The 27,617-nt window shown below is 42.6% G+C and overlaps 2 protein-coding genes across 10 annotated transcripts in view; both read right to left on the bottom strand.

The window, feature by feature from the left end:
* CDAN1 (codanin 1) overlaps positions 1-14,785 on the bottom strand; it is a 29,640-nt gene extending 14,855 nt beyond the window's left edge. For 5 of the 7 annotated variants that reach the window (XR_010731312.1, XR_010731313.1, XM_066276937.1 and 2 more), the window contains exons 1-11: positions 14,672-14,785; positions 13,993-14,489; positions 13,571-13,777; positions 13,203-13,372; positions 12,961-13,074; positions 12,801-12,879; positions 12,246-12,366; positions 11,964-12,073; positions 11,450-11,539; positions 9,624-9,699; positions 8,912-9,117 (exon numbers count right to left, since the gene is read on the bottom strand). Coding sequence is in view for 5 of the 7 variants with exons in the window: in XM_066276937.1 (XP_066133034.1) it covers positions 8,912-9,117; positions 9,624-9,699; positions 11,450-11,539; positions 11,964-12,073; positions 12,246-12,366; positions 12,801-12,879; positions 12,961-13,074; positions 13,203-13,372; positions 13,571-13,777; positions 13,993-14,489; positions 14,672-14,761 (1,760 nt within the window). In the remaining 2 variants the exon portion in view is untranslated. The remainder of the gene's footprint in view (positions 1-8,911; positions 9,118-9,623; positions 9,700-11,449; positions 11,540-11,963; positions 12,074-12,245; positions 12,367-12,800; positions 12,880-12,960; positions 13,075-13,202; positions 13,373-13,570; positions 13,778-13,992; positions 14,490-14,671) is intronic. The other 2 variants (XM_066276939.1, XM_066276941.1) reach the window with 1 other exon arrangement.
* A 1,274-nt stretch (positions 14,786-16,059) lies between these two features.
* TTBK2 (tau tubulin kinase 2) overlaps positions 16,060-27,617 on the bottom strand; it is a 205,336-nt gene continuing 193,778 nt past the window's right edge. For all 3 annotated transcript variants that reach the window (XM_066276907.1, XM_066276906.1, XM_066276908.1), the window contains one exon: positions 16,060-25,444. In XM_066276907.1, the coding sequence (XP_066133004.1) occupies positions 24,982-25,444 (463 nt within the window). In that variant the 3' untranslated portion in view covers positions 16,060-24,981. The remainder of the gene's footprint in view (positions 25,445-27,617) is intronic.

Here is a 27,617-nt window from a genome sequence, read left to right as displayed (position 1 = left end):
AGTTGGCTCAGTGGTAGAGCGTCGGCCTGGCGTGCAGAAGTCCCAGGTTCGATTCCCAGCCAGGGCACACAGGAGAAGCACCCATCTGCTTCTCCACCCCTCCCCCCTCTCCTTCCTCTCTGTCTCACTCTTCCCCTCCTGCAGCCAAGGCTCCATTGGAGCAAAGATGGCCCGGGCGCTGGGGATGGCTCTGTGGCCTCTGCCTCAGGCGCTAGAGTGGCTCTGGTCACAGCATAGCGACACCCAGGATGGGCAGAGCATCGCCCCCTGGTGGGCAGAGCGTCGCCCCTGGTGGGCGTGCCGGGTGGATCCCGGTTGGGCGCATGTGGGAGTCTGTCTGACTGTCTCTCCCTGTTTCCAGCTTCAGAAAAATACAAAAAAAAAAAAAAAAGTAGAAATAAAAGATAGGTGACATTCACAAATCAATAAATGTGATTCATCACATAAACAAAATGAAGGATAAAAATTACATGGTTATATATCAATAGATGCAGAAAAAGCATCTGATAAAATCCAGCACCCATTTATGATAAAAACTCTGAGTAAAGTGGGAATACAGGGAAAATACCTCAACATAATAAAGGCCATCTATGACAAACCCACAGTCAACATCATACTCAATGGGAAAAAAATAAAAGCAATCCCCTTAAGATCAGGAACAAGTCAGGCATGCCCCCTTTCACCACTCTTATTCAACATAGTTCTGGAAGTCCTGGCCACAGCAATCGGACAAGAAGAAGAAATAGAAGGCCTCCAAATTGGAAAGGAAGTAAAACTGTCATTATTTACTGATGACATGATACTGTATATAGAAAACCCTAAGTCTCAGTCAAAAAAACTACTAGACCTGATAAATGAATTCAGCAAGGTGGCAGGATATAAAATTAACATTCAGAAATCAGTGCCATTTTTTTCTCTCTCTTATTTTTTGTTTTTTTTGTATTTTTCTGAAGCTGGAAACGGGGAGAGTTAGTCAGACAGACTCCCGCATGCACCCGACTGGGATCCACCCGGCACGCCCAACAGAGGCGATGCTCTGCCCACCAGGGGGCGATGCTCTGCCCCTCTGGGGTGTCGCTCTGCCACAACCAGAGCCACTCTAGCGCCTGGGGCAGAGACCAAGGAGCCATCCCCAGCGCCTGGGCCATCCTTGCTCCAATGGAGCCTTGGCTGCAGGAGGGGAAGAGAGAGACAGAGAGGAAGGGGGGGGTGGAGAAGCAAATGGGCGCTTCTCCTGTGTGCCCTGGCCGGGAAACAAACCTGGGTCCCCCGCACACCAGGCCGACACTCTACCGCTGAGCCAACCGGCCAGGGCCTCAGTGCCATTTTTATACACCAACAATCAACTGTCATAAAGAGAAATTAAGGAACATTTCCTTCACTACTGCAACAAAAAAGATAAAGTAACTAGGCATAAATTTAACCAAGGAAGTAAAAGACTTATATTTGGAAAGTTATAAGACATTGAAAAAAGAAATCGAGGAAGACAAAAACAAGTGGAAGCACATACCCTGTTCATGGTTAGGAAGAATTAACACCATTAAAATGTCCATACTACCCAAAGCAATTTATAGATTCAATGCAATTCCTCTTAAAATACCAATGGCATACTTCACAGATCTAGAATAAACCAAAAATTTATATGGAATTAAAAAACAACCCAAATAGCCTCAGCAATCTTAAAAATGAAGAACAAAGTAGGAGATATCACACTTCCTGATATCAAGTTATACTACAAGGCCACTGTACTTAAAACAACTTATATACCCACAAACAAATGAAATAAAGGACAAAATAAACAAATGGGACTATGTCAAACTGAAAAGTTCTTCACAGCAAAAGATACCATTAACAATATAAAAAGACAATCCACACAATGAGAGAACATATGTGATGATACATCTGATAAGGGGTTAACAAAATTTATGAAAAACTTCTAAAACTCAACACCAGGAAGGTAAACAATCCAATTAAAAAATGGGCAAGGGATGGCCCTGGATGGTTGGCTCAGTGGTAGAGTGTCGGCCTGGCGTGCAGGAGTCCCAGGTTCGATTCCCGGTCAGGGCACACAGGAGAAGTGCCCATCTGCTTCTCCACCCTTCCCCCTCTCCTTCTTTTCTATCTCTCTCTCCCCCTCCCGCAGCCAAGGCTCCATTGGAGCAAAGTTGGCCTGGGCGCTGAGGATGGCTCTATGGCCTCTGCCTCAGGTGCTAGAATGGCTCCAGCCGCAACAGAGCAACGCCCCAGATGGGCAGAGCATCACCCCCTGGTGGGCATGCCAGGTGGATCCCTGTTGGGCGCATGAGGAGTCTGTCTGACTGCCTCCCTGCTTCTAACTTAGGAAAAAAAAAAAAAAAAAAAAAAAAAAAAAAAAAAAAATATATATATATATATATATATATATATATATATATATATATATAAAATACAGTGGTACCTTGAGATATGAACAGACAAACATACGAATTTTTTAAGATATGAGCTGCGACTCGGTCCATATTTTTGTTCAAGATCCGAGCGAAGATCCAAGCGAAATTCCGAGATACAAGTCGTGATTCGGGAAGCTGCCACTAGTTGGCGCATTGGTGCACAGGTCCAGTATAGGCAGTTTTATATATGAGTTGACTGACTTATGAGCTCGGTTACAGAATGAACTAAATTCGTATCTCAAGGTACCACTGTAAAATTTAAAAATGGGGCAAGGAAACTGAATAGACACTTTGCCAAAGAGGACATACAGATGGCCAATACACATATAAAAAATGTTCTATGTCACTAATCATCAGAGAAACGCGAATTAAAACCACATGAGATACTATCTCACACCTTCAGAGTAGCTCTCATTAACAAAACAACACACAATTAGTGCTAGTGAGGGTGTGGAGAAAAGGGAACTCTGCTGCGCTGCTGCTGGGAATACAGATTTGTACAGCTTCCGTGGAAAACAGTACAGCATTTCCTCAAAAAATTAAAAACAAAACTGCCTTTTGACCCAGCTAACCCACTTTTAGGAATATATCCTAAAAATCCCAAAACACTAATTCGAAAGAAGATATGCACCCCCATGTTAATTGCAGCACTGTTTATAATAGCCAAGATCTGGAAACAGCCCAAGTATCTATCAGTGGATGAGTGAATTAAAAAGCTGTGTGTGGAATACCACCACATGGTCATGAAAAAGAAGGAACTCTTACCTTTTGCAGTAGCATGGCTGTACTTGGAGATTATTATGCTAAGTAAAATAAGCCCAGCAGAGAAAGACAAATATCATATGATGTCACTTACATGTGGAATCTAATGAACTGAGGAACTAAACAGAGTCACAGGCAGAGGTGGGTTCATGGAGAGCAGAGGGACGGCTGTCAGAGGGTAGGGGGATGAAGGGATGGAATCAGAGAAGGTGAAGGAATTAGTCAAATTATATATACACAACACACAGATACAGATAACGGGACAGTAAATCCTAGAAGGAAGAGGGGAGGAAGGTGGAGGGGGAGCAAAGGGAGTATAATGGGGGGCATGTTGTTGGGAGTTAGTGGTATTATATTGAGTTGGACACATGAATTCATGTTAGCACAATAAATTTAAAAATGTAATAAAAATATAACAAATGAGGTGACAACCAACAATACAGAAACACAAGTGCTTATAAGAAAATAGTTATATGCCAAAAAAAATTGAACAACCTGGAAGACATGAATAAATTCCTAGAAACACACACTTTTTTTTTTTTTTTTGCATTTTTCTGAAGCTGGAAACAGGGAGAGACAGTCAGACAGACTCCCGCATGCGCCCGACCGGGATACACCCGGCACGCCCACCATGGGGCGATGCTCTGCCCACCAGGGGACGATGCTCTGCCCATCCTGGGCGTCACCATGTTGCGACCAGAGCCACTCTAGCGCCTGAGGCAGAGGCCACAGAGCCATCCCCAGCGCCCGGGCCATCTTTGCTCCAATGGAGCCTTGGCTGCGGGAGGGGAAGAGAGAGACAGAGAGGAAAGCGCGGCGGAGGGGTGGAGAAGCAAATGGGCGCTTCTCCTGTGTGCCCTGGCTGGGAATCGAACCCGGGTCCTCCGCACGCTAGGCCGACGCTCTACCGCTGAGCCAACCGGCCAGGGCCTGAAACACACACATTTTTAAGGCCGAATCAGGAAGAAACAGAAACTCTGAACAGATCATTAACTGCTAACAATATTGACTCAGTAATTAAAAAAGCTCCCAACAAACAATAGCCAAATGGCTTCACAGGTGAATTTTACCAACCAAATGAGAATATCCTCAAACTATTACAAAAAATTTAAGAGGAAGGAATATTCTCATTTTATGAGACCATTATTTTGATAGTAAAACCAAAGACCCTACAAAACACAAAATTATAGGACAATATCCCTGATAAGCAAAGATGCAAAATCCTCAATAAATATTAGCAAACTGAATTCAGCAATACCTTAAAAAGATCATACATCATTATCAAGTGGGATTAATTCCTGGATGCAAAGTTGGTTCAATATCTGCACATGAATCAATGTGATACACCACATAAACAAAATGAAAAACAAAAATCATATGATCATATCAATAGATGCAGATAAAGCATTTGACAAAATCCAACAACCATTCATGATAAAAGCTCTCAGCAAAGTGAGATGGAGCATACCTAAACATAGTCCAGATATGATAAAACCCCAGCTAACATCACATTGAACAGTGAAAATCTGAATGCTTTTTCTTTCAATCGGAATGCTTTTTCTTTCACATCAGGAAAAAGACAAGGATGTCTACTTGCACCATTTTCATTCAACCTAGTATTGGAAGTTCTAGCCATAGCAATGAGACAAGAAATGAAACAGAAACCATCCAAAATGGAAAGGAAGAAGGGAAACACATTTTTTGCAGATGACTTGATACTCTATATAAAGAACCAAAAATTAATACAAAATTAATATTCAGAAATTGGTTTCACTTTTATATACCAATAACAAACTATCAGAAAGAGATATTAAGAAAACAACCCCATTTACAATAGTATCAAAAAGAATAAAATACCTAGAAATAAATGTAACCAAGGAGGTGAAAGGCCCATACTTGGAAAACTATAAGACACTGAAGAAAGAAACTAAAGAAGATACAAATAAATGGAAGCATATACAGGTACTGTGCTCATGGATAGGGAGAATTAACTTCGTTAAAATGTTCATAGGATCCAAGGCTATCTAGAGATTCAATGCAATTCTTATCAAAATATAATGGTGTTTTTTCACAGAACTAGATTAGAACAAGAAATTCTAAAATGTATATGGAATCACAAAAAATAAAATTTATATGGAATCACAAAAGACCCCAAATAGTCACAGCAATCTTGAGGAAAAAATTAAATTGGAAGTATCATACTACCTGACATAAAACTATATTATAAGCTTATAGTAATCAAAACAACTTGGTACTGGAATGGTGGAGTCTTGGTAGCATTGTGCGGGGTGAAATAAGCGAATCAGAAAAAAAACAGGAACTGCAGGATTCCATACATTGGTGGAACATAAAAGCGAGACTAAGAGGCATGAACAGGAGTGTGGTGGCTATGGGGGGTGGGGGGAGGGAAGGAGGGAGAGGGGGAGGAGGAGGGGTACAGAGAGAACTGGATGGAGGGTGGTGGAGGACGATCTCTCTTCAGGTGATGGGTATGCAACAGAACTAAATGACAAGGTAACCTGGAAATGTTTTCTTTGAATGTATGTACCCTGATTTATTGATGTCACCCCATTAAAATAAAAATTTATTTATAAAAACAAACAAACAAACAAACAAAACAACTTGGTACTGGCATAAAAACAAACATGGATCAACGAAACAGAATAGAAAGCCCTGAAATAAATCCAAGTACAAATATTGATCGACTTATGACCTATACAACTTACGACCATTCGACTTTATGACTACAATCGCTAGCCACGACTGTTCCGCATCTGGCAGTGCAAGCGTTGCCCAGCTGGGCGTACGACAGTGCGGACCAGCTTCCGGCAGCACTACCATCTCCGCGGGCACCATTTCAACTGTTATCCCAGACTCGGTCCAGCAATCTGTGTTTTGTGTCTCAGATATTTTTTATCAAACTCCTCCCAAGATATCTACCAAGAGGAAATTGTCTTTGCAAATATTAAACCAGTTGTACTGGTAATGCAGTGTTTTACTTAAACCTGACAAATGTGAAAATAAGAAACAAAATGGTGTAGAGATGATACAAATCGCATAAAATGAACAAAGAAAATTATGATATATAATAATAATGAAAGAAAATTATGATAAAATATGACTTAAAGACTTTTAGAACATCATTTGACAGTACTGTACATATACTCTACTCAACTTACGACCAAATCATGTTCTGACAGGTGTATCGGGACCAATTGTGGTCATAAGTCGAGCGCTACCTGTATATGTGGTCAACTAATCTATGACAAAGGAGGCAAAACAACTGTTTCTTCAATAAATGGTGTGAAGAAAACTGGACATACCCAAGCAAAAGAAAAAGAATTTCAACCATTTTCTTAAGCCATCTACAAAAATAAGCTAAAAATGAATTAAAGACTTAATGTAAGACCTGAAACCCACAACCCTAGATGAAAAGACACAGGCAATAAAATCTCTGACATTATTTTTAAAAATACTTTTTGGATATGTCTCCTCAGGCAAGGGAAACAAAACAATAACCACAAAAACAAATGGAACTACAGCGGACTAAAAAGTTTTTACACAACAAAGGAAACTATTAACAAAACAAAGAGAACCTACTGAGCAGGAGAAGGTATTCATCAACAATACATCTGATAAGGATTTAATATCCAAAATATAGAAGGAACTCCTACAACTGAACACCAAAAACACAAACAATCCAATTTAAAAATAGGCATAAGAGCTCTGACCAGGTAGCTCAGTTGGTTTGAGTACTGTCCTGATATGCCAAGGTTGCAGGTTTGACCCCCAGTCAGGGCACATACAATAATCAACCAATAAATGCACAAATAAGTAGAACAACAAATTGATGTTTCTTTCTCTTTAAAAACAAAAAAATAGCCTGACCAGTGGTGGCACAGTGGATACAGTGTCAACCTGGGACACTGAGGTCCCAGGTTCAAAACCCTGAGGTCACCAGCTTAAGCGCTGACTCATCCAGCTAAGTGCAGGCTTGCCAACATGAGCAAGGGGTTGCTGGCTTAAGTGCGGGTTCATTGAAATGATCCCATGGTCACTGGCTTGAGCCCAGAGGTCACTGGCTTAAAGCCCAATGTCGCTGGCTTGAACAAAGGGTCACTGGTTTGACATCAGTCCCCCCTACCAAGGAATATATGAGAAACAATCAATGAACAACTCAAGTGCTACAACTACAAAGTGATGCTTCTCATCTTTCTCTCTCCCTCCCTCTCTCTCTCTAAAAAAAGAAAAGAAAATAAATTTAAAAAAAATTTTTAATGGGCAGAGGAATAGACCTTTCTCCAAAGATGACATACAGATAGCCAATAGATATAAGAAAAGATGCTCAAACTTAACTAATTATCAGGGAAATGCAATTTTAAACCAAAATGAGATATCACTTCACTCCTGTCAGAATGGTTAGGAAATACATGAACAAGTGCTGATGAGGATGTAGATAAAAGGGAACCTTTGTGCACTGTTGGTGGGATTGTAAATTGGTGCAGCCACTATGGAAAACAGTATGGAGGTGCCTCAAAAATTTTAAAGTAGAATTATCATATGACCCAGCAATTCCACTGCTAGCTTTTTACCCAAAAAAATCCAAAACACTAATTCAAAAAGATATATGCACCCCCATGTTCATTGCAGCATTATTTAGAAATGCCAAATGTAGAAGCAACCTAGCTGGGCAATGACAGAATTAATAAAGATGTGGTACTTCTGGAAATTACTCAGACATAAAAAAAGGATGAAATCTTGCCATCTGTGACAACATGGATGGACCTAGAAGGCATTATACTAAGTGAAATAAGTCAGACAGAAAGATAAATACCATATCATTTCACTTATATGTACGATCTAAAGAATAACATAAAACAGGAATAAACTTATACAGAGAGCAAATTGGTGGCCGCCAGATGGGAGGGGTGTTGGGGATAGGTGGAAAAGGTAAAAGGATTAGACCGGGGCAGTCAACCTTTTTATACCTACTGCCCACTTCTGTATCTCTGTTAGTAGTAAAATTTTCTAACCGCCCACCAGTTCCACAGTAATGGTGATTTATAAAGTAGGGAAGTAACTTTACTTTATAAAATTTATAAAGCTGAGTTACAGCAAGTTAAAGCATACAATAATTATTTACCAAGTACTGTATGTCAGATTTTCGCTAAGTTTGGCAGAATAAATCTTTATAAAACAACTTACTATAGTTAAATCTATCTTTTTATTTATACTTTGGTTGCTCTGCTACCGCCCACCACGAAAGCTGGAACGCCCACTAGTGGGCGGTAGGGACCAGGTTGACTACCACTGGATTAGAAGATACAAAATGCCAGCTATATACACAGTCATGGGGATGTAAAAGTACAACATAGGGAATACAGTCAATAATATTGTAATAACTATATATGTATGGCTTAGGTGGTACTAGACTTATCCAGGTGATTACTTTGTAAGTTATATAAATTTCTAATCGCTATGTTGTACACCTGCAACTAATATAACATTTAATGTCATCTGTAATTTGAAAAAAAGAATGATAAAAGAAAAAGAGTAAGAAGGAAAACGGAGACAGGAAGTGTGAACTAAAAGGAGCCTAGATATCACCCAGTTCCATCGTGTTATATTCTAGGCAAAGGAAAGAGAACTGTCTGCCCTTCTGGGAAGACAAACCTCTCCTGGCTTCTGCCCCACTCTCTGCAAGACACAGGACCCTTTACCTGCTGGCACTCAGGATGAAGTCCCTGAAGAATCCCTGACAGCCTGGGAAGGAGGGGGGTGGGCAGGGCCCCCCACTGCTCTGAGGGGCTGCAAGCCGTTCTTGTAGGCGCCGCAATCGCCCCAACTTGTCAGCTCCAAGCATATTTAACAAATCCGAAGCCTCACCCAAGATAGTGCCCCCAGCACCACCAGGACTCTGACACATCTGGAGTAGGGGGTAGGAGAGAAAAAAAACTTAAGTTTTTCTGGAAAGATGGACTGAACAAAATAAAGAGGAAGTAATAAACATTTACGGACTGCCAGCCCTCTATCAGGCAGCCACATATACATTTTTTGAGGTAGGGATTTTGTTCTTGTTTTACAGGTGAAGAAACTGCAACTGCAAGATTAAACATCTGCCTAAGGTCAACAGAGCTAGGATCTGAAACAGGCCCATCTGAGTCTTAAGCTAATACTCTTTCTACCACAGCAGAAATCAAGGGCAAGGAAGTAGTAAGAGGCTGGTAGGTTGGGGTGCAGGCCATGTGGGAGAGCGCCCTGGCTCCTCTCTGGCTGCCTGAGTTTCAGCCACCACCCAAGAAGCATAACTCCTGTTCAAATCCAGTCCAGAACCTAACTGGCTGCCCACCCTATCCCACAGTGCCAGCCATGACTTGGTTTTCAGTGATGCCCACTGTTGACTGCAGATTAATCTCCTACTGGGGATATTACCTGGAGAAGTTGTTTTTGGAAAAGCCGAACAAAATGACTATGGCTGCAGGCTGCAGAGAGTTGACCCATCATGGCTCTGAGGAATAAGAGGTAGAAATGGAGTGTGAGGTAAGGAGGAAGGGGTTAGATTTGGAGAACAAGCCAATTCTTGGGCCTTTCCACCCTTTACAAGGCCCTTTGAGCAGACCTCTGCCATAGCTGGCCAGCACCAGAATGTAGGAAAAGGCTGGGGTGGTGAAGAAACAGTAGTGTACAGAGGATGTGTTGTGGGATTGTGCACCTGAAACGTGCATAATTTTGTTAACCAGTGTCACCCCAATAAATTCAATTAAAAAATTAGCAAGAAAAAGTTCTTTTAAAAAAAACTTTTTAAAGATTTTTTATTGATTGTTTTTAGAGAGAAGAGAGAGAGAGAGAGAGAGAAGGGGAAAAGGAGCAGGAAGCATCCACTCATAGTTGCTTCCCATATGTGCCTTGAACAGGCAAGCCCAGGGTTTTGAATGGGCGACACCTCAGCATTTCAGGTTGACGCTTTATCTACTTCCCCACCGCAGGTCAAAAAATATAATTCTATCACTGAAATAAATTGAAATGTTTTGTCATTAAAAAAATTAAAAAGAAAGTAGGAAAAGGGACCCTTTCCCTACCAGTGAGATCCCTTCAAGGCTAGAGACATACTTAGCCAAACAAGAAATAATTACCACCCTTCTAAACTTCAGTCTTATTATATTGATAGCCAGAGAGTTTCATGACCCATGTGGAAGGTAAATCACTGGACAGGATATTCTTCCCACATCTTAGTTATCTAGCTATGCAAAGTGATCAGAACTGATAAACTAGATCAGGGGTCCCCAAACTGTGGCCCCCTGAGGCCATTTATCCAGCCCCCGCTGCACTTCCAGAAGGGGCACCTCTTTCATTGGTGGTTTTGTGGCGGTGGACACTGCTGCAAAGCGCAGTGTCGCTCACGTACAGTACTACTTCCGGTGACGCGGGATGCATGCCTCACGGCTCCGGAAGCGCATCATATCACTTGTTACGGCTAGCAGTGACAAATATGGAACCAGACATTGACCATCTAATTAGCCAAAAGCAGGCCCATAGTTCCCAGTGAAATACTGGTCAGTTTGTTGATTTAAATTTACTTGTTCTTTATTTTAAATATTGTATTTGGACCTGTGGTGGCGCAGTGGATAAAGCGTCGACCTGGAATGCTGAAGTCGCCGGTTCAAAACCCTGGGCTTGCCTGATCAAGGCACATATGGGAGTTGATGCTTCCTGCTCCTCCCTCCCCCTTCTCTCTCTCTCTCTCTCTCTCCTCTCTAAAAATTAATAAAAGTAAAAAAAAATACTGTATTTGTTCCCATTTTGTTTTTTTACTTTAAAATAAGATATGTGCAGTGTGCATAGGGATTTGTTCATAGTTTTTATTTATAGTCCAGCCCTCCAACGGTCTGAGGGACAGTGAACTGGACCCTGTGTAAAAAGTTTGGGGACCCCTGAACTGGATGATGGAGACAACGGAGGTTGGAAAAGGTCTAACCAGAAATTGGGGCCAATATTCAAGCAACCTGCTCAAGAGCTTTGTACTTTCTTCACACAGAATAAGTATTAGTCATTTCTGAATGGATGGAGCTGGAGAGACAAATCCCTTTGAATGGAAGCAGAGTTGGCAAGAACTAAAAAGATTAAGGAGGATAGAAGATAACAGCTTCAGGTTAGAAGCAGTAGAAGACAGTCCTTCCTCCAATCAGCTACCTAAGCACCACAAAGCTGCTTGCTGCTATAAGCAATTAAGACAGGGTGACCAGTGTTTGAGTACTTACCTGATCCTGCTTCCCAAACCCTTCTCAAAATCCCAGCCAGGCTCCTCATGGCGATCTTCCCACTCTCGAAGCACCTCATAAAACACATCCCTGACAGACACACAAGAATGCCTGCTGAACTGAGGCACAGCTGATCTCATTCCCAACTGACCCAACTCAATCCCAGGAGTGTCTTCCCTGCTCAGAACTGAGAACAGCACTACCCGCAGCCCCCATTCCTTATGTTCTCCAAAGTTCTCTACAAGGTGATAATGCTATAACCCAGGAGCAGGACAGCACACACCTGACCTATTTCTGTGGATGCTGAAAGTTGAATCAGCGCTCTCTTGTCTGAAAACCCTGTGACTAAAGTCATACACCTGTGAGAAGGCTGCTAAGGTCAGAGCTTCAAGTTCATTGGCATAAAACACCTCTTACTGCCAAACATCTAGTTTCTATGAAAATAACATAGGTTTGCCTATCCCAGAATAAATGCAGTCTCATCCCATCCCCCTAAATTCCCTTTTCTTATCACCTCTGTTTTTTAAAAGTATGAAAGGCTCGGTCACTGGAGAAGTTGGTACGATTGTCAGTTTCTGGCTGAAAGGAGACAGCTTGAACAGAGGGTGGCATCGCCAGAGAGACCTAAAATATGGCAGTGACATTAGGAACAGAAGCCTGCAGAGTACATGCTCAGAAAACTTCCTGCTTAGAGTTAGCCCAAAGGACAGTAGAGTCGTATGAGTTGGGCTGCCTGAATTATGAGGCTGGGAAGGGTCAGGTCTGGGCCAGTGAACATCTAAGATGGGGTCAGTACCTTGGCAACACTGCCCTCGTAGGCAGCTCGAAGGCGGCCTTGTAGAGCTGGTGAGAAGCATAACAGCCGCTCATTCTCAGCTAACAGCTTCAAGGTCCCTTTGTCCAGGTAGGAAAGAACTCTACAGGGTCAAGAGTACATATGGCTGAGAACACGACACACTGCAAATGGGAAGCTTGCGCCTGCATACCACACAGAGTATGGAGCATGGAGCATGGAGCATGGAGCATGGAGCAGGTATGTAAGGCAAAGCCACAGGCCAAGGACTAAAGATGCCAGAAGGAAAAGGGCAGGAAATGACACATTATGGAGCAGAGAACAAGCAGGACAGGAACTGTAGACATTAACCCAAAGGTCAGTTACTAAGACAACAGTGGGCAGTTTGATTCTTTCACGGGCTAAATTCATAGTCTTGACACAAAATTAAAGGATCACATGTAGAAAAAGGTCCAGGGTCACTACACACTGTGTTAAGCACAAGTCAGTGCCCCAAGTGGTCAGAGAACCAAGTGGACACATAATTAGGCTCAGATGCCTCAGCTGGGGGAAACTCACTGAAACTGATGCTCCAAAACCTGCACTGCAAAGAAGACACAATCATGGACTGTCTGGAACAGCGGGCTTTCCAGGGAATCTAGAAGGATAGCATCAAGCTGTCAGTAAATAATTATTCCATCTTCCCAACCCATTTCTCAGAAAGAGCTTGCTCACTGACCTAGGGCTCCTGAACTAGGTTCAAGGTCATTATCCTTGGCGGCCACCATCCTCCGGGCAGTAAGGAGCTGAAGGACGAAGAAAAGCTCCAAGAAGAGATTTGGCACCAGGTTTTCTGGATATAAAAAGAAACTCTAGTGTATTGGGTACCGTTCAGAACCAAGGTTCAGTTCTACATGTCTTATTAATTCTCTTAACCTATAGTTCTACAAATATCATCACTCTAGCGCCCTTTGCTCTCACCTGCAATGCATGAAGAATAGACAAGGGCTACCAGCTCCAGGCGCTGGCGGGAAGATACTTTGGCAGGGTCAGCAGGTTCAGCTGCGAGGTTTCCTGTCCGGGTGGGGAGGGAAGACCCTGATTCTGGGGTGGGACAGCTGGGAGCAGGTGACTGCTGTAGCTGCTTGGAACTATGGAGATAAAGAGATGTCATGAGCAGTCAGCCTGGCATCCCCTCCACAGCCATACTCAGGTTCCTCCAGAAAGGATATCCATAGCCCAGAAAACATGCCCCAGGTTCCCAGGGGGCAATCAATTTCAGCGAATGCCTTGCAGATAGATCCCCCACAGGAAGGAAGCTAGGATCCCAGGGAGCAACAAGGCCATACCGCTCTTTCCTGAGCATCTCCCTCTCTTCTTGCAGACTTCTGCACCCTGGGCGAAAGCCATGGCCCCAAGGACTAGAATCCAGGTCTGAGGGTTGGGAACTGGGGACACAGTTGATTGGGGGTGAAGTGAAGCAGGTCTTGGGCTTCGAGAGGGACCGCTCTTCGCTCACCGGAGTTGGGTTGATCCTGCGTGAAGGCTTCGTCCTGCTAAGAGTAGTCAAAGGTTTTTCTCCAATTCCCATCTTCCAGCATCCTGACAACAGCTGGGGCCCTTGCAACACGCCCCTCATCATTGGAGTCATCTCTTCCCCAACTTTCCAGCTATTCCCACGCTCTATTTAGGGGAGCCGAGCTCTAATTTACTGACTCCTTTAGCACACCCTTCGCGCCATCCATCTGCTGGATTGAGGGCTGATTCTCACCCTGCAGGCCCGGGGGGGACGGAGCCTACTGGAGGGAACTCCTCCAGGTTGCTGAGGTTTGGCGGATCAGAGCGCGCGAAGCCGGGGCTGCCGGGGCTGCCGGGGCTGCCAGAGGCCCTTGGCCTCCGGCCGCCCGCCCAGGGCAGGCTCACCCCGTTGACCCCCTCCTCCAGGCTTCCGGAGCCGCGGCCACATCGCTCGCGTGCCTGCCCAGGGCCCCGCCTCTTGCCCCCGCGGCGAGCCAACGGAGCCTCGGCGGCGGCGCTTGAAGGTTCGGTCGGAGGGAAGAGCTGGCTGCGCGCCCCGCGGCCGCCCCGCGACAGGCCCCCAGGCCTCCCTGGCAGGGCTGCCGAGGAGCCCGGGGCCTTGGCTGGGGTTGGGGGGCCCTGCGGGAGGGCACGGCTGCTCTGCTCCCTCAGGAAGTTCAGCAGGAACGGCACGAATTCCTTTCGCAGCGGCCGGAGTGAGCTCAGCGCGGCCGCCTCCCCGGGGTCATCCTGAAGGAAAAGCGCGAGAGGGTCAGCTGCCAGCCCAGGGCCGCGAGCAGCGGAGCGGCCCCCAAATGAAGCGCAGTCAGCCAAGGCTGACAGCCAGTGGCCCTAGAGGAAGGGGACCTACGGCTAGTATCTCCCGCGGAAAGGGATTCGGGTCAGGCCTGGAAGGGTGTCAGCGCTGTTACCTCCGAACTCTTGGCGCTGCGCGCGATCCACCGCACCGCGGCTGCAACCGATACCTCCTCTCGCAGCAGCGACTCCAAAACGGCCGCCATCCCGACCCGGCCGCTCCGAGGCGATTGCGCAGGCGCCAGCGCGCCGCGGGAGGCCCGAGGGGGCGGGGCCAGCGCCGAAGGGCGACCGTTGGGCCGCTGGTGGAGGGGCGGGGCTGGGCTGGGGGCGGGGCCGGGGTGGTCGAAACTCCCTGGCTGAGGCCGGGTCCTGGCCTCCGGTCAAGGCTGGTGATCGGTCTGCAGCCCCGACTGCAGACCTGGGGCTGCAGACCTAGTGGCCTGCGAGGTGCAGGCGTGTCGTTAAGGGGTGAGCCCGGCCCTAGCTGTCCTGCCCCGAGGGGACGAAGTGTAGAGAGTAAGGGACGCGGCGGGAGAGCGGCCAGACGGTAAAGGTGAACAGTTCTCCAGAGACCGCCCTTATCTTTCTCGATAAGCACGTTCTTTTTAAGTCTAAATTTTCTAGATTCCACCGTCACCACGCTAAAGAAGTTATGATGAAGTTAGCCTAACCTCATTCGACCTGTCTCGCCCAAAGGCTGGGTATTCAATCGCCCCTGCCCATAAGCTTTCCAGCATTCACCATCTGCTGGCTGACCATTTAAGAAAAGCCAGAAGTCTTGCTGGGAGGCTTTTTCTCTATGTCCCTCAGCCCACAACCTTTGAAGTGCCTGCTTCCCTGTCTGTATCTTTACATCCCTTACAAGTTACAATTATGGAATTAGACCAGGTTAATATTTCAACTACTTTGCAGCTTAGTTATTAATAGGCACGTTTATTATTAGCTTTGAGGAGCTTGAATTATTTCCTAATTTCTCTTATTTTGAAAAACATGAGAGCCAGCTCTTTGGATATTACTGCTCACTGAGAAATCAAAGAAGGGAAACCAAGCAGATAAAAACATGGTACCAATACTTCAGGCCAAACCAAACGACAGGTGAAGCAGCGCTCATGGGAATTCCTCCTAAGAGTTCCTTTAGTTCAAAAAAGGTTAAAAGTGCAAAGGTGCGGGTGGTAGGAAACTGGAACCACTCTAGTGCTACAAGGCGGTTTCCTGCGCCCAAGGAAAAGGTACCTCCCTCTAGCCACAGGATGAAGGACTGAAAGGGTGCTTTGAACACTTCCAATTTTAATCCATCTCATATCCATAAACCTTGGTTTTCATCTGCAGGGATACTGATAGCTTATTTTCAGTCCAATGCGTTTTTTCTGGTACTGCATTTATATGAACACTTTCTGATCCCTGCTGATCTTGGAACCTCTGGTGCATTCAATAACGTTATTAAATTAGAAAATACTTCCCAACTCTTGAAATCCAAGCCATCACACAAACAGAACTAGAGTTACATGCGGAATGAATATTTTATTACTAGATTATAAAAATAAAATACAAAATAATTTTAAAACAGAACTCAAAACACTGTACAAAGCTTTAATATGATACAAATGGGAAAATTAAATAAATAATTACACTTTTATGTACAGATGATCTATACAAAAGTACTCCATGTTTCCGCCAATATCCTTGGTTGCCTGAGCAAAAATGCATAAAGAGGGCTGTTTGGAGGGGAAAAGGACACAATAGCTTTGGAGGCATTTCCAAGAGCAATTTCTCGTCACTCTGATTTCAAATAGAGGAGAGGAAAGGGAGAAAACTGAAATTATTAAAGTCCTCTACGCTTGACAAGAGAGTTCTTCTGGTTTGTGGTTCAATCTGATTTAACAGCTGCCAATAGATCATAACTTTCGAGATTTATATCTAAAACAAAACTAGATGTTTCCCCCTTCTTTGTTTTTACCAAAAGCTGTGAATGTGAAAGTAAATGGCCTGATTAAATCGGCACCGGCTATTTTAGGAGAGGTGTCAAGAAGGGGATCAGGGGCTGTGTATGCTCAAGCCTGGGTCATCACATCTCTTCTTCATTTGGTTCACCGAATCCAATTTCAGAGCCCCAAGTGGCACACTGTTATATTTTCTTTATCTTGCTATCTGTATTTCTGAATGCTTTTTATCATAGTGAACTGATTTACCTATCTGGTGAATAGTTTTAAAAATAAAATTGTTTTGAGAAAGTCCCAAGGGTATCTTCCTCCCTAGGTTGCCCCCGCCCCCCATTACATTCAAACTCTGGTAGCCTGTTTACCCTTGTGGGTGAGTGAAGAACAACCAGACTTCAGGTATGCTGAAGTGCTGCACATGGAATTTTAAGGATTTTTACTGTATTTTATGGGGGGGGGGGCAGAATCATATGGCAAAGGTAATTATACAAAAACTTGGTTTAGTCAATGTTTTTAACTGGGTGAGTGAACACTTCTGTACACAATATAAAATACTAAACTACTGAAAATTCCTACCCATTGTGTGTAAAATTATGTCATTAGCAAATTCTATAGTGAGTGGACTCCAAGAGCTGCTTCAGTGACTCCTATTCAAGAAACCCAGAACCCCTGGCCCAAGGAATCTGAGGGACATGTCAGCATCACCAGTGATACACACTATGCCCGTCACTATCACTTTCAGTTAGGAGACTGACCCAATTCAAGTTTCTCATGGCAACGAAGAAAAATGCTTCGCTCCTTTTACATGTTTCTTTAAGACTAAGGATCCAGCCAAGTCTAAGGAAACATTCAAATCATTACTGAGTAAATGGTACTACTTGGTTATTCAGTGTCTTGAGATTGTGTATAACCTCAAGGTGATCTTGACCTTATCACATACTTTAATTTTATGATCCAAATTTGCTTAAGTGGAATAAGTAAAAAGTCAGAGCCAATCTTCACAATTGAATTAGAAAATGTATTCATGGGCTAAGATTTTAATGTTGGGGGGTGGGGTGGAGGAAGGCAGAGCGGGGATGGATGGTGATGGAGGGAAACTTGACTTGGAGTGGTGAACACAATGCAATACACGGGTGATGTATCATAGAATTGTGCACCTGAAGTGTATATAATTTTATTAACCAATGTCACCCCCAATAAATTTAAAAAAATTAAAGGAAAAAGACTTTAATGAGATCATTTCATATCCAGCCAGAGATTTTTTAGGAATTGAGGTGTGCAGCATCCAAATTCCCTTTTACATGAAAGGGAATTTGCTCACTACCTCCTGCAGTCCTTTTTAGTAAGGTTGACAACAGTTTCCTTAGTCTCTCAAGACTATCTGGGTTAAATTTCTCGTAATTCTAGAGGGACAGCCAAACTACCAATGATCCTGATGTTTCCACACTATTCCCACATCCTTTAATAGTTTAAAACTTTTTTTATAAGAGTTTATTTGAACCAAAACTGAGGACAATTGCTGGGGAGCAAGATCTCAAATACTCTACTCTCACACCCTTTTAATTTAATTTTATTATTATTATTTTTTGTATTTTTCTGAAGTTGGAAATGGGGAGGCAGTCAGACAGACTCCCGCATGCGCCTGACCGGGATCCACCCGGCACACCCACCAGGGGGCGATGCTCTGCCCATCTGGGGCGTTACTCTGTTGCAACCAGAGCCTAGACTCTAGCGCCTGAGGCAGAGGCCATGGAGCCATCCTCAGCGCCCGGGCCAACTCCACTCCAATGGAGCCTTGGCTGCGGGAGGGGAAGATAGAGACAGAGAGGAAGGAGAGAGGGAGGGGTGGAGAAGCAGATGGGTGCCTCTCCTGTGTGCCCTGGCCGGGAATCGAACCCGGGACCCTGCATGCCAGGCCGACACTTTACCACTGAGCCAACCGGCCAGGGCCCCCTTTTTATTTTAAAAGCTGAGAGGAGGGGAGATAGTGAGACAGACTCCCGCATGCACCCCAAATACACTGGGATCCACACGGCAACTTTGTCTGGGGCTGATGCTCAAGTACTGTGCTATTTTTAGCACCTGAGGTTGACTTGCTCCAACTAACCCAACTATTCTCAGTGCCCTGGGCCATGCTCAAATCAACTGAACCACTGGCTGTGGGAAGGGAAGAGGGAGAGTAAGGGAGACAGTAGCAAATGATCACTTCTCCTGTGTGCTCTGACCAGGAATCAAACCCAGGATGTCCATACACAGGGCTGATGCTCTATCCACTGAGCCACCAGTCAGGGCCTACTCCTACATCCTTGAAATCCACACCAGGGTTCTGTTGGTTGAGACAGGGAAGTGGGATGTTCTTACAATCACCTAGGCTTTTCAATGTACTGCATCCTTCTACATGGTCTGAGGACTAGAACTATCTTAATTTCCTTCTCTAAGTTACAGTCTAAGTATGAACCTATGGTTTCTGAACTTAGGTAAATATTGACATGTGAGGACTACCACAGTGGTTCCATGCTTTAATCCTGGAATACTTTTTGTATTAAAACATAAATAAGTAACTTCAAATAAACTGTCTATAGAATGAAACTCAAGAAAGTTAAACAATGGAGTTATCACTCTATTGCCTCAGTAATACAGGCATTATTGGGGTGGTGAACACAATGCAATATATAGGTGCAAAGCCCCAACACATCTGTGGTAAATGCACATAAGCAGACATAGACAGATGTTAAGAGAAAGAATGTAAACAACTTAATTCCAAAACACATGAGCATGGACAGGAAAAATGGTTCCCTAACATATGCCACCTTTTGACTGATATAAAGGAATGAAAACTTTTAAAATGTGAAAACTTTGATCTCCTAGACTAAATCTGGACTTATCTACAAATAAATATATTTTCAAATAGCCAGTGTAAGATGCAATTTTCCCCCTAAATTCTGAATTCTGGATCTTGTTTCTCCTATTACTAGTTTCTTATGTTAGATTAAGAATGTAGTTCCTAGCCCTGGCTGGATAGCTTGGTTGGTTGGATCGCTGTCCCAAAGCATAGGGGTTGCCAGTTCTATCCCCGGTCAGAGCACATACAGGAACAGGTCAATGTTCCTGTCTCTCTCTCCCTTCCTCTCATGCCAAAATCAATAATAATAATAAAAAAGAATGTAGTTCCTAGAAAAAAGAATCCTCTGCTCTTGGAGAAAAGGCATCTGTTTTTAATTCAAAGCTATTGGGTATAGAAAAACTATTGTTTTAATTATCTGTGTCTGGGTTTATAAAACATGCAGCAATGTACACTTTTTCCTTGTAGATCAAATACAACCATAGAAACATCTGCATAAAAATCTATTTGGAAGGAATCTCTGATGATTACCAAAGAACCACAAATTCCAACAGTGCTAGGAGGAGCTAACTAGTTCACTGTATTAGTAAGCAGCTGAAATTTGTTTACTATTTTAAAACAAATAATATAAAGTGGATCATAACAGCGAGTCTCAATTACCATTTTGCTACTTATTTAGGCCTTGACTAACTTGTCAACTTTTACAAAAAAACATTTACTTCACAACATGCAACTCAAAAAACAGTGAATGTAGCTAGGCCACTATTAACAAGGCCAGCTTGCATACCAAGCTGAGAATGACAGTGCCTACCTAAGACTTACATTCAAAAATGTTTATAATCTGTGCTTTAAAATTAAATTTGATATGACCCAATTTTCCTTTTTTGTTCACTATATGTTAAAGTTTAATGTCTTTAAGCTGTGCGAAAGATTACTATGTGGAATTTTAAAATCTTGTAACTCATCTGTACACCCTGGAGATTTGGCAGCATAATTTAGAAAGAATACTACCTAAAGGGACTAAACTGTTGCTAAGTCCACCTCCATTCCACCCCAGTTATTCCAGAGATTACCCAGGGAAGATAAGGTCAAGTGTGACTAGCTAACCAGCCATTTTGCTGTGATATAAGAAATGAGGAGGAACTTGATGTTCCAAAGATAATTTTAACTTCTGCCCCATAATACTTTTAGTACAGTTTGGCTTGGCTTTAATTAGTGGCCATGTCCCTCAATTTAGGTAGAATAACCAAACTGGTTTAAAATTACTTGAATGATCTGTTTGTCACTGAAAGCTGAAATGTGCCATCACTAAAAATAAATAAAAAAGAACAGAAAACAGTACAACTTGTTCTCTGTATCATACTTTAAAATAAAAATAAAAATAAATCTTTGTGCCAAAAGTGCTTTATCAGAGTTGTGAACTTCTCTTTTTAGCTCGAGACATGTAACATTTGAAAGCACAAACTGCATTTAAAAATCATAAAGACCTGGGCCGGGTAGGTCAGTTGGTTGGGGCATCATCCCAATATACTAAAGTTGGGGGTTCGATCTCCAGTCAGGGCATATGCGGAATCAACCAGTGAATAAACAGGTGGATGGAGGAACAAGTCAATGTTTTTCTCTAAAATCAATCAATAAAAAAATTTTTAAACCATAAGTAAATCTCTGTACTGGGTGGGGCAAAAACTTAGGTTTATAGTTGTGAGTACCCAAAACACCATTTATTCTTGTATTATTTTCCATATGAAAACTGTAAACCTACCTTTTGCCCCATCCTGTATGAGATAGTAGTACTTTTAAGGGGACCTATTGATACATAAAATATAATTAGTCTGTGTTCTTTTGAAACTATCAAGCAGAAAAAAAATCTTTGGTTAACTTTTTCCTAGAAGCAAAATAAAATATTCTTAAACACGAGGCTGTTTTTGGAACTTGAGGGTGTCAGTACCACTTAGAAAAGGGAACAACACAGTGGAAAAGTTGGGAGAAAAATGGAACTAAGAAAGAAAAAGCATCAAGCTGCCATGTTGCCATCACTGTCTGTTTTGACTGCTAGCAGAGCAATGTCAATATAATATACAAAGAACATATATACCACAACTGCAGCCTCATCAGCTTTTCTTGGGGTTACCACAAACACATTTCTGACTAAAGGGGTCAGGAATTAAAGGTGGCTATTTTTAGCACAATTTAGCTTATACAACAGGAAAAAAAGAGAATTTCATAATTGTAGATTACTCTACCCCCGTCAAAAACTGAGGTTAAAAGAAGAAAGCAGAATGGTAATTTTAAGAGATTTTTTTTGCCTGACCTGTGGTGGCGCAGTGGATAAAGCATTGACCTGGAACGCTGAAGTTGCCAATTCGAAGCCTGGACTTGCCGGGTCAAGGCACATATGGGATACAACTATGAGTTGATGTTTTCTGCTCCCCCCTTCTCTCTCCCTCTCTCTCAAATAAATTTTTTTTAAATTTTTATTTATTTATTTATTTATTTTTTACAGAGACAGAGAGTGAGTCAGAGAGAGGGATAGACAGGGACAGACAGACAAGAACGGAGAGAGATGAGAAGCATCAATCATTAGTTTTTCACTGCGCGTTGCAACACCTTAGTTGTTCATTGATTGCTTTCTCATATGTGCCTTGACCGCGGGCCTTCAGCAGACCGAGTAACCCCTTACTGGAGCCAGCGACCTTGGGTTCAAGCTGGTGGGCTTTTCCTCAAACCAGATGAGCCCGCACTCAAGCTGGTGACCTCAGGGTCTCGAACCCGGGTCCTCTGCATCCCAGTCCGACGCTCTATCCACTGCGCCACCGCCTGGTCAGGCTAAAATAAATTTTTAAAAAATCTTTAAAGAAATAAAAGGAGATTTAAAAATAAATTTGTATCAGACCCATGATTATCATCCCAGTTTATCCACTCTAACCCTAAGGACTGCATTATGTGATCAACATGACAAATCTTTGAACCAGTACTGCAAACACATCCCAGTAATTTTTCCCCTATTAAAATCTTTTTAAAATGAAAATTAAATAACCTATCTTGGCTTGTTAAAGACTGCCAACCCTTGCATTACACACAAGGAAGGTAAGAAGAATCTTAAATATGCTAAGAACATATTTTCAGAAAATGAAGAAAGGCAAGGCCCACGTATATGTGAGGCACAGAGTAAAAAGATATTTTACCATCTGTGATCTTGAAATTACAAATGGAGAATGAGAAAGAATGAGTTTATATAAGCATATGTTTCTCTATATATTTATAAATATTTATAGAATTTACTATGAAGACATGCAAGTAGTGTTATAGCAACTATTATACAATATAATACAGATGGACCAGTTTTCCAATATTATTACAGTTGCTTTAGGTAAACAGCAAATATGTCTTATCTATTGCATTCCTCTGTAGTGCTTGAAACTGGAGAGAAATTAATATTGCACACTATGCTACATTTCTTATGGGAGACCAGATATGCCTCAACAGTGTTCTGAATGGTTTTTTTTGTTTGTTTTAAAAAGTTCAACACAGATCAAGAGAACGCAGTAAGTTCAGTGCAGCTTCAGGGCAACTTTGATGCAGCATTAGAATATGTTCACTTGGTGAGAAAATATATTTTTTTCCCAATTCAACCATATTAGGTTTGGCAGCAAACACAAGGTCAAAGAGAAAACACAGATGTCTGCTAGAAGGCAAATTTCAACAGCAAGCAGACCAATTTATCTGACCTTAGTAAGGTCTTTACAACACAAAAAACACCAGAGTATAAAAGAGCCCATTTTCAAAGTCTAGTAAGATTTAATTTTGCCTGGTTCCTGTTTAGCAGAAGAGATTATGATCCTCTTTTAGCTTTATAAATTGAGATTACATAGAAATTAGGTCAAGAAACCCAAATGTTCAAACTAAAGCACAGGAGAAGCAGGCAATAAAACTTTCTAAAAGATAAATACTGAACCTAAATTTATTTCCCCAGATACTCATTCCTTATTGGCTAAATGTATAAAATACAAAGTTTGAGGATTAAAGTCTCAAAACATATTTAATTTCTTCCTATTTTTATTTCTAAACCTCTAAAAGCATAAAGTCATATTACACAGCATTGTACTTCCTTGGTATCATTTTGGAGGGTGACATTAGAAAGAGTTGGTATCTAGAAGAATTAAGAAAGCAAGGTCTACTCTGTCAGTTTTCCTTCCACAAGGAGGAAACTAACGGGGGGAAAGTGGGTTCTGCCTTGAAGGGTATTAACCCCCATTCTGCCCCTCTCTCCCTAAAGCACTAAAGCCTGCAAACTAGCTCTATTTAGACGTTTCCTTCCGTTGCCTAAGTTTAATCAATTATTTCTCACAATAAAAATATATTGAGAGTATAGTGCTCCAAAGAAAATATTAGGGGACTAAAAAACTAATTGGATTTGAAATTCTCAGCATGTGCTGCTAAAAGCATATCAGAATATATTGTTAAAATAAAAGAAGAACCACATCAATGATTCAAAAGGAGAAATGAACCCCCATGTTTATGGCAGCATTGTTTGCAATAGCCAAGAACTGGAAACAGCCCAAGTGTCCGACAGTGGATGAGTGGATTAAAAAACAGTGGTACATATACACAATGGAATACTATGGGGCCATGAAAAAAGAAAATATTACTTTTTGCGACAACATGGATGGGACTTGAAACTATTATGTTAAGTGAAATAAGCCAGGCAGAGAAAGAAAAATATCATATGATCCCACTCATCTGAGGAATCCGAGGAACAATATGAACTGAGGAACGGAATAGAGACAGAGGCGGGATCAAAGGATCCAGAAGGAAAGCGGACAGAGGGAAAGGGGATGACAGGGTGATAGGATGGGATGAGAGCAGAAAAGCAAATCCTGGAGGGAAGTGGGGAGAGTGTTATGGGGAGGACAGTGGGGATGTACTGGGGAACATGGAGGAGGGGAGGATGTATTCAGGGAGACACTAGAATCTATGTAAACACAATAAATTAAAATAAATTTCATGTTAAAAAAATAAAAATAAAATAAAAGAGAGGTTGGATCAGGTGAGAAACACTGACTTTAAAAACCGTGAGCTCCAGGGAAGGTACTAGGAATGAGGCAAAGTAAAAGTGTGAACTCTCAATATAAAATACACAAGCCGAATAATACGTGTATCAGCTGTGGCTCCCCAGCTACAGGCTCATCTATACTTTAATACTGCAGCAATTCTGATTCTGCAAGGCTGGAAAGTTCTGAATGAAAATATTAAAACAGGAAGTTTCACTTCTGCTATATAACATTTGAGTAGAACTTTAAAAAAATAAGTAGGCCAAACCTCTTAAAATTCCATTCCATCTCCTCCCTTCAATTCTTGTCTCAGAGGCAACTACAAAAATGAGAGTTCATTTAATCAGTTTCTTCCTCCCGGATTTGCTAGATTGCCCTTGCTATGCAAAGGCATTGATTCCTGATCTGCTTGCTGCCTGCCTTAGGTAATTCCTTATCACATATTTATGTCTTCTTATAAATAATTTATCATGTTACTTTCTTTTGCAAGAGAAAATCAACACAGACTTTTTAAATGGACAGTACAGGGATGTACATGCATCAGGTTTAGGAGAAAGATCTCACACCTTTCAGAGATGCAGCCTGGCTCCTTCCTATCTGCTGAGTTTACTGGCCAACTTACTCTTCCCTGGGGGGGATTTAGTGCTGGCCGAGTGGTGGTGGAGGCTGCCAGATCCCTTCAGACCATTCTTGCTGGGTTTGCAATGCTCCTGCTGGCAGGACCTCCTGGAGGAGGAAGACCCCGAGTGGCTGGGAGGTGACTTGCTTCTCCCCAGATGTGGGGATGAACTCCTCTGGTCATGGTGGGTCCGTCCAGCCCTAGATGGTGAGGAACTAGATGTGCGAGGCAAAGAAGAGCTTCGAGGAGAGGCACTAGGACTCCTTCGAGGGACAACAGGACTCTTGGGTGGTGTTTTTGGATTGTGAGGGGATCCTGGACTCTTGCATTGCGTTGTGCTCCAGGGTTTCTGGGATCCATTTTGAAGAATTTGGGCCAGGCGAGAGAAAAGGTCTGAGTCGGAATTGCTACTCTTTAGGACTTTGTATCTGCGGAGCCTTAAAAGTACAGAGAAAAATTATTTTCATTTTGATTCATTTCAAATATGCCTAGAATTCATTCATTTTATTTTTTTCCTTTTTTTTTTTTTTTTTTTTTTTTACAAGGACAGAGAGAGTCAGAGAGAGGGATAGATTGGGACAGACAGACAGGAATGGAGAGAGATGAGAAGCATTAATCATCAGTTTTTCGTTGCAACACCTTAATTGTTCATTGATTGCTTTCTCGTATGTGCCTTGACCACGGGCCTTCAGCAGACCGAGTAACCCCTTGCTCGAGCCAGCAACCTTGGGTCCAAGCTGGTGAACTTTTTGCTCAAGTCAGATGAGCCTGCGCTCAAGCTGGCAACCTCGGGGTCTCGAACCTGGGTCCTACACATCCCAGTCTGACGCTCTATCCACTGCGCCACCGCCTGGTCAGGCCCTAGAATTCATTTTAAAAGTCACAACGTCCCAAATCATAAAGTCTATGATGTAAGTCAAAATCAGGAAACAAAGGATACAGAGTTTCTCTTTCATATTCCAGTTATAGGACCCTAGACAAATCATTTACCCTCTCCTTGCTTTTAATGAGATTATCAATCTCACAGCATTACTGTGCAGCCAAATGCAATAACCCAGGAAGAGTATTTAGTTGGATGTCTGCCATTCAGAAGCACTTAAATGTTGTTAGTCCCCACGATTTAAGTCTTCAACAGGAACTGTCCTCACTAACAGCAGGAACTACAGATAAAAGTATATTTCAGCTTCATTAAATGATTTCCAAAATAAAAAGAGCAGTCATTGGTTTCCCTGAGCCTCTGTTTCTGCCCCAACAACAGCTTGAGATTCAGAAGAGCTGAACTTGGGGACTGACTGCCCTTCCTTCCTGGCAACTCAGAATTCTAAATCTAGAGAGTATTCATATGAATAGTAATGTCTTCTTTGCTCTAAATGTCTTTGTTTTAGCCTAAAATGCATTCAGTTTAAGAAATTAAACCTCATGCTGACATGCCACTTCTTACTAAAGGAAGTGAGAGCCCCTCCCAGGCTATATTAGTGCCCACAGGAGACAGGGACATAAATAGCCATCATCCTCATCATCCTCATCATGGTTCAGCAATAAATTACTGACTTTCTTCTCTAAATTTTCTGTCCTCATTCTCCATGATCTACTTATTCTTAAAAATGACATGAAACTCCCTTACTCTCATGGATCTTATAGTAAAAATTGAAAAATGGAATAAAGTAATTCCTCTGTGCCAGGACCGAGGTGTGAAAGTTGAGTTCACTCTGAATTTCCAGATGAGTTCCAAGCTGGTCAGTTCTAATATCTGACACATACTACAGGCTTGGCTTAGTTACCAAGTGCTACCTTTTGGGGACACATAAAGTGCTAAATAATAAGTGATAATGAGAATTTATTTGTTGAAATCCAAGTAGCTCAAGCCACAGATATGGCATCTCTATGAAGCACAGATGACAAGGAGAAGAAAAAGGGGAATGTCTGAATATCATTCATAAATATCACCTTTTTAAAATCTCAGCTAAATATTGCCCAGCTGGGAAACTTAGCTGGATGGAGCACATCCTGACATGCCAAGGTTGTGGGTTTGATACCTGGTCAGGCACATACAACAATCAACTAATGAGCCTGAACAGGCAGTGGCTCAGTGAACAGAGCATTAGCCTGGGATGCTAAGGAGCCAGGTTGGAAACCCTGAGGTTGCTGGCTTGAGCGTAGGCTCACCTGGCTTGAGCATGGGCTCACCAGCTTGAGCGCGAGGTCACCAACTTGAGCATGGGATCATAGACATGACCCCACGGTCACTGATTTGAGCCCAAAATCACTGGCTTGAAGCCCAACATCACTGGCTTGAGTCCAAGGTTGCTGGCTTGAGCAAAAGGTCACTGACTTGGCTGGAGGGACCCAGTCAAGGCACATATGAGAAAGCAATCAGTGAACAACTAAGGTGTTGCAACGAAGAAATGATGCTTCTCATCTCACTCCCTTCCTGTGTCTGTCTCTGTCTGTCCCTCCTTCTCTCTCTCTAAAAATACATAAGTAGAAAGAAAAAAAGAAATAAAAGAATCAACCAATGAATGCATAAATAAGTGGAACAACAAACTGATGTTTCTCTCTTTCCCTTCCTCCCTTTCTCTCTCTCAAATCAATAAATAAAATCTCAGCTAA

This window comes from Saccopteryx bilineata, chromosome 4 (assembly GCF_036850765.1).
Source record: "Saccopteryx bilineata isolate mSacBil1 chromosome 4, mSacBil1_pri_phased_curated, whole genome shotgun sequence".
Taxonomy (NCBI): Eukaryota; Metazoa; Chordata; class Mammalia; order Chiroptera; family Emballonuridae; genus Saccopteryx; species Saccopteryx bilineata.
Note: the sequence above shows the minus strand (reverse complement) of the source record. Positions and strands in the feature narration are given on the sequence as shown.